Genomic DNA, 11,971 nt, shown 5'->3' with positions numbered 1-11,971 from the left:
TTAACCTTTTTTTGGTTAAACTGATTTATTTTCAGTTCACTAAGTTTGTATTTTTTTAGAAATAGCTACCAACAGCACATTTCATTTTTTTATGAACCTGATCTCAGATACCATTCAGATAAGTTAAAAGGACCGGAGTTAGTTTACCCACTTGCAGCAGTTTTGCTAGGCGAGTATCAGCATCAACATTTATTTCAGCAATAATCCTCGTTAACGAAAAAACATTTAAGGTACTAGTGTGTTAAGTATCTGTGACCGCGTCCTTTCCCGCCCTCTGAACTGTCATACGAACTGTCATCTGTCAAACCGTATGTGAATAAACGAGTGCGTTGCTAACCTGCGATTGTTTAACTTGTACCTACGACCTTTATACATAACAGTGGCGACGAGATTACCTACAATTGCAAATAATCAAAATGTCTAGTGTTCAATTCGGGATTTTACATAGTTTTGACCACAATACGCAGACGTGGAAAACGTACAAAGGTCGCATTGCTCAATATTTTTTGGCCAATGATATCAACAAGAATTCTGATCCGACAGGCGATAAGAGGAAAGCCATCCTCCTCAGCGCACTCACAGAGGGTACCTACAAATTGGTAACGGATTTGGTACTCCCAAAAGATGTGGTAGATGTGCCCTACGAAGACTTGTTAACACGACTGGACGACCATTTTACCCCGAAAAGCGTGGGGTTTGGCGAGCGTCACAACTTTTACGCGGCCACTCAACAAGCAGGCGAAACTCACTCGCAGTGGGCAGCGAGACTACGAGGCCTTACGGCAAAGTGCAACTTTCTCAACGTGGAAGAGGCGCTCCGTGACAAGTTTATCATGGGGTTGCAGCCAGGACGTGAAAAAGAGAAGCTGTACACGAAGGACCTCACCGATCTCACCTTGGCCAAGGTCGTGGAGATGGCAGAGAACCTGAGCTGCGCGCGCGCTGCCGCCGTGGCCAGCGCAGGCGCCGCGGCTAGCGCAGTCGCGCCGTCTACGCCGGACCAGCTTTTCAAGATTGCAAATGTTGGAAAAAGTGGTAGTGTAGCGAAAGTGAAATGTGGCGTGTGTGGTTATACGAATCACAAATCGGCAGACTGTAGGTTCGCAAATTATTTGTGTAAAAAGTGTCACGTAAAAGGCCACTTGCGTAAAATGTGCACTAAAGTGAATTACGTACAGGTGGATGGCGGTGACGAGGGTGAGGATGACGATGACGGTAAGGTCTATTATATCCGTTCATTCAGGGGAGAACCCATGGTAGAAACTGTTTTTATTAAAAATGTTCCATTTAAATTCGAAGTTGATAGTGGATCTACAGTAACTGTAGTGTCGGAATGCTTTTACAAAAGTTATTTCAAAGATGTGCCATTATCAAATACTGGTAAACAGCTGAGGACGTACAACGGGGGCAAAATAGTGTGTGTAGGTACAATGCGGTTACCGATAAGCTACGCGGACCAAACACACTATTTGGTTATTTACGTAATTCGTGACGGAGGCCCCCCGCTACTTGGTAGAGATTTTATATCTTTGTTCAGCTTACATTTGATTCCGGTTAATTACTGCACCGATTCAGATGTGCCCATCAAGGATTTACAAATGCAATATCCGAGGTTATTTTCAGATAAATTAGGAACTTTTAATAAATACGAAATCAAATTATTGTTAAAAAAAGACGCTAAGCCGGTTTTCTGTAAGGCACGCCCGGTAGCATTTGCTTTACGAGATAAGGTCGAGAAAGAAATCAATAGATTGGTCGATTTAGGTATTCTTGAACCTGTAGAATATTCGGAATATGCTTCACCGATAGTTCCGGTTTTAAAACGGAATGGGACAGTCAGATTGTGCGCAGATTACTCTATACGTATAAATAAACAATTATTAATAGAACAATATCCACTCCCCACGACTAGCGAGTTATTTTCAAAAATCCATGGAGGCCAGCAGTTTAGTAAGCTCGATTTATCAATGGCTTATAACCAATTCGTTTTACATAACGATTCTAAAAACTTGACGTGTATAAATACGAACCGTGGATTATATAGATTTACGCGTCTAGTATTCGGGTTAGCCAGCGCGCCGTCCATTTTCCAACGCGCGATCGAGAGCTTGCTATCTGGGTTGGATGGAGTGTTGTGTCTACTTGATGATATTTTGATAACGGGTCGTGACAAGCAGGAACATGTACAAAAATTGAACTCCGTTTTAAAGCGTTTAGAGGACGCGGGATTGACATTACAAAAAGAAAAATGTAGTTTTTTCCAGGACAAAGTCAGTTATTTAGGTTATATTATTACTAAGGACGGGTTAAAAAAAGCTCCTGAAAAAATTAAGGCCATGTTAGAAGCACCAGTCCCCTCAAATATTAATCAGTTACAATCTTTCTTGGGACTGATCAACTACTACAGGAACTTTGTACCAAATGCGTCCACTATTCTCAGTCCTTTATACGATTTATTAAAAAAGGGCTCTAAGTGGGGATGGACTGATAATCATGATAAGGCGTTTAAAACAATAAAACAAGTAATGACATCAGAGCAAGTCCTCGCTCATTTCGACCCGAACGCCCGGATAATATTAACGGTTGACGCTTCTCCGAGTGGGTTGGGAGCAGTCCTCTCACAAGTAGGCTTAGACGGTGTCGAAAGACCGATTTCATTTGTGTCGCGTACCTTAAATTCGGCGGAAAAGCGTTACGCGCAAATACAAAAGGAAGCAACCGCCATTATTTACGGAGTGCGACGATTTCATCAATATTTGTATGGCAGATCTGAACCATTCATTTTACGAACGGATCACAAGCCCCTTTTATCTATTTTTGGGGCTGATAGGGGAATTCCAGAGATGTCAGCAAATAGATTGCAACGTTACGCGTTGTTCTTAAGTAGTTATAACTATAAAATAGAATACGTGCGCAGCGCTGATAATAGTGCGGACTATTTGTCCCGCGCGAGCCTGCCGCGAGCGATGCATGCGTGTGCGTGCACCGAGGAATGTAAGTGTTGCGACTGCGAGGTTGCATATGACCGCGCGACTTATGTATGTTTTGTTGTAGATGGAAGCATGCCCGTGACATTAGAGAAATTGCGCGAGGAAACAAGGGGTGATGTAGTGTTAAGGCAAGTGATAGACTTTATTTCGAATGGATGGCCGCCGAAAGTAAACGACTTAAGGTTAAAGCCGTATCACATGTGTAGAACACAGTTATCTTTTGAGAATGGGTGCGTAATGAGAGGTCACAAGGTGGTTATACCTACTAGCTTATATCAAATAATTCTTAAAGAGTTACATGCTTCACATTTAGGGATAGTTAAAACAAAGGCCGAAGCTAGATCTAGATTTTGGTTTCCGGGAATCGATCAAGCTGTAGAAACAATGATATCTTCATGCGAAGTATGTATTCAGCTGCGACCTTCGCCACCGCGAGCCCCGCTGGTCCATTGGGAATTTCCACCATGTCCTTTTCACAGAATTCATATAGACTTTCTTGGTCCGATAAAAGGTTGTGTGTATTTAGTAGCGGTTGACGCGCATACCAAGTGGGTGGAGGTATTCAATATGAATACGGCTACGTCTACGGCTGCAGTCATAGTAAAGCTATGCGAGTTTATGTCACGATTTGGAGTTCCGAAAACAATAGTGAGTGATAATGGCACAGCTTTCTGTTCACGTGAATTTGAACTATTTTGCGCGACTAATGGAATTTCTCACATGACTTCACCGGTGTATCACCCACCGAGTAACGGCCAAGCCGAAAGTTTTGTCAAAGTAGTAAAAAAAGGAATAAAATCATGTCTTATGTCGAGCCATAACGCGAAAGACTCATCGGTAAGATTGCTAAAATATCTGATGGATTACCGTAATTCAGTTCACACTACTACTGGGTTATCCCCTGCTCAGTTGGTTTTTGGTCACAAGTTAAGGTCGCGTTTAGACTTAATCAATCCGAAGTCATCGGCTCCCTCGTCACCGCCTGTATCCGATCACGTAAAAAATCAACAGTGTATGCAAACTAAACAACAAGGGAAAAATAAAGAAAAGAATTTTGAAATAAGTGATATTGTATTATATAAAAGATTCGTTAACAAAGCAAGTTATACATGGTGTAAGGGCATCATATTGAAAAGAATAGGTAAAGTTTTGTATTTAGTAAAAGACCTTAAAAACTCAGAAAGTTACAAAAGACACATAAATCAGCTGAGGCTTTATAAAGGAACACGTAACAATAATGAACAAGAAGCGTTGTTGAACTTACCTGGGTCGTCTGGGCTATCTTCATCTCCGCCGCCGTCGCCGCCTCCAACACCGCTGCCGCCGCCGTCGCCTTCGTCAGCTTCTTCAGGAACAGCTGTACCGCAGCCCGAGCTCGACTTACCAAACTTCTCTCCGGGTAGCTCAGCCAGAGGGAGGAGAGCAGAATTGTACGAAGGAGGTACCTCTTTGTTAGTGAGGGAAGACGAGTCCGAGAATTGCTCCCCTCAGATTGCAGAGAACGAGCAGCGAATTGTAGCGAATGATGCAGATGTTGAAACAAGAGAAAGACCTGTAGACTCCGAGGATGAGTTCCACGAAGCGGAAACCGACACCCAGGAGACACAACATGATAGCCAAGTAATTACGACAAATAGATCGCTACGAAAACGCCCCGTGATTAGTTATAGGAAGTATTTTTAGTATTGCTTAATTTAAGTTTAGAGTTTAAGTACTTTTTGTAATAGAGGGAGGGATGTTAAGTATCTGTGACCGCGTCCTTTCCCGCCCTCTGAACTGTCATACGAACTGTCATCTGTCAAACCGTATGTGAATAAACGAGTGCGTTGCTAACCTGCGATTGTTTAACTTGTACCTACGACCTTTATACATAACCAAATAACATAATAAAATAAGAATATTTACCTACTATGTAGTAACATATATACGAATATTTTCAAAAGTGAGCTCTAGTTCAATAGAAATAAAGTTGAAAGTAGATCTGCAAGTTTTTTATTTGTAAAGTAAAAAATACCTTATTTGTTGTGAACGGAATATTTATGCCGATTTTCAACTTGATTTACACTGAGAATGCAATCTTCCGTACCAATATTTACACCCCATTTCATCTCCTCAGGGTTTATTTTCGGGGATATATTATTGATGGTCGTTTCTATTTGTACCCCTTGATTATGTTTCCTACCAACTCGAATATTTGTGAATCTCACATTAAGTTTTGTAAATATGTGAAATCATAAACGAATTTTCTTACTCTTATTGTTTTGCTACCTAATGTTTTTTTTTTTAAAAAAAAGGTCGCATTCGATTTGTTGTTTAAATATAACATTATTTTCTTAGCACTCGAAGAAATTCACAGAATTCAAAAACACATTTAGAAATTAACAGTACCTCTATACATTTCTACTGGCGTGTCGTATCCTTTGTAAACTTGTGTGTACCTACATCAGTAAATAAATACATTTTCCACATAATAATCCATATACCTACGTAAAAAAGTAAACAAATTCATATTCAACACTCAATCACAGTAAACCTCCTGTCTCTATTTTATCCAAGTTATGTTGATCGTATTTCAATCACAACAAATTCACCTGAATGCTGTGGCTTACAAGAAACAAATGCCTATCTCATTTCCACAATACCTACATCTTGCAGAGCTGTTATAATGTAACGAAAGTCAATGATCAACGTATTAGAGAATTACGCCCCACTTTTACAAGTCAAAAAGTGTAGTTCAGCAATAAGGAATCCGACAACATTAAGTATTGGATAATACAAGCTACAAATTAGCATATTCAGAGTAGTCATTCTCTAGTTATAAAATAATCTCATTGTTATGTTGTGATAGTGTTTTTACCACCATAACAACAGTATTTAAACTTATATGATCCTGTTGCAGTGCTGTCATAATAATGATTTATCTTCGCACTGAATATTGCTGTTTTCTCTATTTATGCCACTGTTGCTTAGTGCTTATGTTATTAATGCAACCAGCACGGTGCTAGACTATTACTTGCTAATAAAATATGACCACTCAGAATGCATTTAAATGTTAAACATTATAATTACATTTCAAATTAGTTTTAGAATGTAGTGAAATATAAATAGGGTATTTGTCTAACGGAATAAAATTAGACCGTGGATTTCTAAAAAAGTTTGGGAAAAATACGAAGATGCGCTTCGCATCAAAGATGTATGCTTATTTTTTGTATGTAGGGTCATTTTTCGGTAAAAGTGACACCATAACAACGACATTTCTGGTTTACGCGATAAAATAAATAATTATGTACTTATGCGATGGTGGTTATTATGTAAAATTATTTTTTAATTAAAATTCCTAATCTTCTTACTAACCGGCCCTTACTTATACACTCTTCTCTTACTTACGTACACGCACTAAATCTGAGACAATTTTATTTAAATTCGCAAGAGAAAAATTCTCAATTTTTGATGCAGAGATATTAAAACTGAAGTTCATTGGCTATGTACAGTTTTTACATCCATCATGAACTGGGGCCTACCAACAACTCTCACACGAAAATCATTGCAATGTGTAAGCGTGACAGAATACACGGCAAGGAGCGTAATCTCTTTCACACAACTACAACAATATTCTTCCGAGAGGTTGTGTTTCACGCTCTCTACTAGAATTCCTGTTTCTCCAGTTCTTTCAGTCATAAATCTCACATGCACAAACAACTAGACTAGGTCCAATTATTATTCAGATCACAATATACAACATCTTCAAGCAGTCGTGCTGTGAATAGGATGAATAAACATTAAACTTTCTCTATCTTCTGGTAAGCTTGCTTGAAGTGATAAACGGTTGTTTATTATGTCCTGACACAGAGTGTTATAATGTATTAAAACCACCAAAGTGTGATATTTCTTAGAGCTTTAAACGTTGAAAAAGTTGCAAAAGACTATTGCCAAGGTTCATCGCACTAAATAATTGAATTTACATGTGTTTTCGGGCGATTGAATTTACACGTGTTTTCAGGCGATGGCCAAGTGTCGATATGTTTATATAAACGTTCAAGAATTTTAATATTGATATACGTCACTATAAGATGCTGTTAATTATTACGTAACAACTTAATGCTTCGAGTACGGAGATTCCAGACACAATAAAATTGATTTTCAATTGTTATGGACCACGATCGTGGTCTTAGAGACTGGACGTATTAAGACAGAAAGTCACTTAAGTAGAGACTGAATAAATTAATAACCGACTTGGTATTACATGGATCTCACAACTTTTTACCGCAGAACAACTGAGTTGCGAGACTGTGTTTTTTTGACAAGTATTGTTTTTGATGGGATTATAAGTTTAGGTATAATTTTTCTACTCTGGAAGGACCTTTTGAAATTTTTTTCGAATCTCCCGTCAATGACTATTCATATAGGATAATATGTGCCAGTAAGTTTCTCATATTGCGAGACTAGTACAATACAATATTACCTTCATCCTAGAGACACAGAAACTGGGTCAGTGAACCCTTTAAATGCAAATTTTCGTAGGTGCCGTTGTCTACGAATACTAGCAGAATATTAAATTAAATTATTAAACCACCCGTAACTCTTCGCAGTGGGATATTAGCTGGTTATAAAATTTATTAGTCATTAATACGTATAAGGTTTGAGATAACAGTTTTTTTATTATTTATTTTATTTATTTATTTATTAAACAGGTACATGATAAAAAACATTAAATCTGATGCAATGTCCAACAAAACTATTGACATAGTTTGTCTGTTGGATCTCGTTAAACATTTCTTATACATAGATATCTAGGTATGTAAATTAAGTATAGTATATAATATTAAGGTAATGTGTTAGTTAAATATTTTTTTAATTTTTTACTGAACTTATTTTTATCTTTTCTTCTCTGATATCGCCTGGTAAATTGTTCAATGTATATGGAACTCGCTTTTTTAATGTTCGGTCTCCATATACATTGTTAACTTTTGGTACAGTATATTTACCAGACGACATCGCTCGGGTGTTATAATTATTTTTAACAGTTATTAATAATGAATTATGCTCCTGATCGCCATGGTCGTTTGTTGCTAATATAAATTTATGTTTTAATCTCGCCGGTAATACTTTACAAATTTTGAATAGTTTATAATAGTCGTCTTTACAATTATTTTTAGTTTTTTTATCTACTAATAGCTTTAGGAATCTTATTTGGATATTTTTCTATTTTTTCGATGTAGGATTTGAATGTAAGTCCATAGCAATCAAGGGCATAATCAACTACAGATTCCACCATACAGTGGTATAGTATTTTTAGGGTACTACTAGGAACTCTAAAACTTAGGTGATAAAATTTACTTAAAATAGTTCTTAGCTTATTGCACAAAAAGTTTATATGTTCTATCCATGAGAAATGTTCGTCTACTTTTACCCCTAGGTAAGTTACACATTTAACTCTCTGAATAGGTTTGCAGCTACAATTGACAAAGTTACCGTGGAAGCAGTCGTAAGTGTGAGCATATAATGGTTATCGGGTTTTCTTTTACTGGTAAATATGGTGAATGTATTATGATGTATTGTGTTTTATCTGCGTTTATTATTATGCCGTTGTCATGGGACCATTTAATTACGGCGTCCACATCTTGCTGAACAACTCTGCAGGTTTCGGCGAGGTCCGTACCGGCTCGGCAAGGCACACAGGTCGTCCGCGTACATGTGCGCTGAACAATGTTGTAGCACATTACAGAGGCTATTTACATGCATTAAGTAACATACGGGACCGGTTCCCGAGCCCTGCGGTACCCCACATCGAACCATTTTTTCGTCACTCAATGTGTCGCCTATCTTGACTCTGTAGGAACGTGCTGTGAGGTAGTCTCTGAACCAGTCTTTCAGAGGCTTCTCCACACCACATTCTTCTAGAGAAGTAATTAGCGTGTCAGTTTCTAGCGTATCAAAAGCTTTTTTATAATCGAAGAACATAGCAACTACAAATTTCTTTTCATTTAGATGGCTGTTTATCTCGTTAGTAAAATTAGACAATAACGTACTGGTGCTCTTTCCTTTTGAAATCCGTGCTGAGATTTGTTTATTATGTTGTTACTGCGTAAATAGACACCAAGCTGCGATATAATACACTTTTCAATTATTTTATCAATGCTAGATAAAATTGCAATCGGTCTGTAGTTAGAACATACCTTATGGTCGCCTTTTTTAAAAATTGGCCGTATTATGGCTTCTTTTAGGGTTTTAGGAAAATTATGTTTTTCGACAGACAAATTAATTAATTTTGCTATTACAGGACTTACTTCGTTAACTACCATTTTTAGGTCTGACATACGTATGAGATCGCTTCCAGGTGATTTGTTGGCGTTCATATTTTTTATTATTTTCTTTACATCGTTATCACTTACTGGTTGCCATCTCATATTTCTGTCAGATTTATACACATAACTATCTCTACTTAGCCACTTACAGTCACACCTATGTTTAATTTGTTGTATCTCTTCGTCAAAAGTAGTCGCAAATCTATCAGTTATACATTTCGTATTTCCTAGCGAGTTCATATTAGATAATATCGTAGCATCTAGTGATTGTTTACTATTTCCTAATAATATATTTATTCTATCCCAAATCTTTTTTATATTTTTATTACAATTAATTATACTCTGTCTATCATATTCATTGCTACATTTGTTTATGGTTTTATAACATTTGTTTCTATATTTAGTATATTCTAGTCTTTTAATCATGTTCTTTGGATCACTACACCACACTTTAAACAGTCTATCTCTCTCTTTTATTATTTTCTTTAAATAGTCGGTGACCCAACTTTTATTATTTCTAGTGCTTACACTAACAGGTACAATTTTATAGCAGTCGTTATAAATATTATTAAAAAGTAGCTTTAAAGCATTATATAATCCAACAGGACATTCAATAGATAGCAATGTTTTAAAATCAGTGTTCAATAATCGCTCACGGACCAATCGATTGTCAAGGACGCGGCGGCGAAGCGCGGTAGGCATAGTTCTCCCACTCCGTTGGTCAGCTGACCGCGGCGCGGGCCCGCGCGCGCGTGGCTCGCCCGCGCGCGATGCGCCCGCTCCGTTGCCAGCTCGACCACTATTCGCGAGCGCGGGAAACGGAGCGCGTTTCCACTGCACTGCAGCCGACACGAGAAAGTGATCCGATACTTTTTGCTGGATTACCGCGGCATTAATATTTGCGCTTAGTGCTCGAATGTAAATGTGGTCTATACATGATTCAACGGTAACGCCTTTCACAATTTCCTTACGCGTTATTTTATTTATGCATTTAATTAATCCGAATTCAGCTAGTAAAGTTTCATATTCCATGACCCGGCAATCTTGATTTTTTAACAAATTTATGTTTATATCTCCACATATTATTAAATTATTGTTTAAGGGCACTCCTCTTAAAACTTCACGTAGTTCTTCTAAAAATTGTTTCGCTTTATCTCTCTTATTAATTTTTGGAGGTCGGTAAATACATACTAAATATATCGGTTCACTCCCACAATTGTCGAGTGCAATGGAAACGCACTCCGCTGTTTGCATTTTCGTGTGTACTCGGTTTCGTTCAGCCTGGCCCGCAATATTTCGCGCGTATAAACTAGCACTCTCCCCCGGTTCGCCCCGTTCTGGTTACACTGTGAATGTTATACCCTTTTATCTTAAAGAGATTGATCATAGAAAGCTTATATTTGGTTCCGTAATTATGAGTATGTCTATGTATTTTAAATTATTGTGTAATATAGCGGTTAATTCTTGAAAATTCTTTTTAATGGACCTAATATTTAAGTGTAATATACAAAGATCATTTTTATATTTAATGGATGACAGCCACATGTGTAAGTTTTCTGTTTTCAACTGTTACAATTGTATTATCCGTAATTAATTCGATATTGTCTAATGGTGTGAATTTTAATAATATTTTAAACACTTAAAACGTTTATTTTATAAAGAAATGAAAGTAGTGAAATACCTAGGATGTAGTTTGAGAAGTTCGCAGATATCGTTGTCACATCTCACCCACTTGGAGTTATCATCTTCAGTTTCTTGACTAGTATTTTGCCTTTAGACACCCAGATATATTTGTAATATTTATTTAGTTCTTTCTTTGTTTTTCCATAGCAGTGTCCGTGTGTCCTTAGTCAGATCTTCATTTATATATATCTTGCTGTTGTTGGTGCCGCCGTTATTTGGTCGCTCGTAACATTTGAAGTTTTCGACGTTGTGACAACCATCCGTCTCGGGAGTCGGTTCCGGAGGTTTTAAATCCAACAATTATTGAAGCACTTTAACACCTTGTTTTCGTGGTTTATTTCTTCTTACCCACTCAATATCTTCACAGCTGGCGTCAATTATCTTTGCAATGTTTTCTACGACTTCTTCACTTTTTCCTCCGGCATCTGTTTCCACACCCACAATTTCAATGTTATGTTTACGTGCGGTTTGTTCATAATCGTGCATACGTTGCTCTAGCGCCACGTTGCATTTTTCCAAATATGTACACTTATTGTTCATATGTTCAACCGTTTTTTCTAATTTATGTATTCTGTCTTTTGACTTTTCATGTTCGTTCAGAAGACTATCATACTTATCAGATAGCATAGACATACTTGTTTATTGACTCGAGCTGCTTCATAAGACCAGGGATTGCCCGGACATTTTTTTGGATATCTTTCAGGATTCGTCAGGTTCTCGTCCATTCTCTTCCTGGTCCTCAGATTCTGATTCATCCTCTTCGCAGTTGTTGCAGTATATTCTTTTTTTGCCCGCTTTCAAATCCGCAGATAGCCCTTTAACGCAGCTTCGATGAAATGTTCCTTGGCACTGACCTTGACATAGAAAGTGGGATCCTTTCTTAGCCAATACTTTTTTACATTTTTGACACTCCATTTTACTGAGTTACATTAAACTATAAGTTAAGTAAGTAATAATGTTATTTTAATTATTTTATTATATTTTACCACTATT

At 37.5% G+C, this 11,971-nt stretch overlaps 1 protein-coding gene across 1 annotated transcript; it reads left to right on the top strand.

Annotated features, from left to right (window-relative positions):
• The first annotated feature begins 248 nt into the window (after positions 1-248).
• LOC113503366 (uncharacterized protein K02A2.6-like) lies at positions 249-4,825 on the top strand. The gene has a single exon (XM_026885263.1). The coding sequence runs from the start codon at positions 417-419 to the stop codon at positions 4,671-4,673; it is 4,257 nt and encodes a 1,418-aa protein (XP_026741064.1). The 5' UTR covers positions 249-416; the 3' UTR covers positions 4,674-4,825.
• Positions 4,826-11,971: the final 7,146 nt, after the last annotated feature.

Source organism: Trichoplusia ni, chromosome 19 (genome assembly GCF_003590095.1).
Source record: "Trichoplusia ni isolate ovarian cell line Hi5 chromosome 19, tn1, whole genome shotgun sequence".
Lineage (NCBI taxonomy): Eukaryota > Metazoa > Arthropoda > Insecta > Lepidoptera > Noctuidae > Trichoplusia > Trichoplusia ni.
The sequence above is the reverse complement of the archived record's forward strand: the minus strand, read 5'-3'. Positions and strand labels throughout refer to the sequence as shown.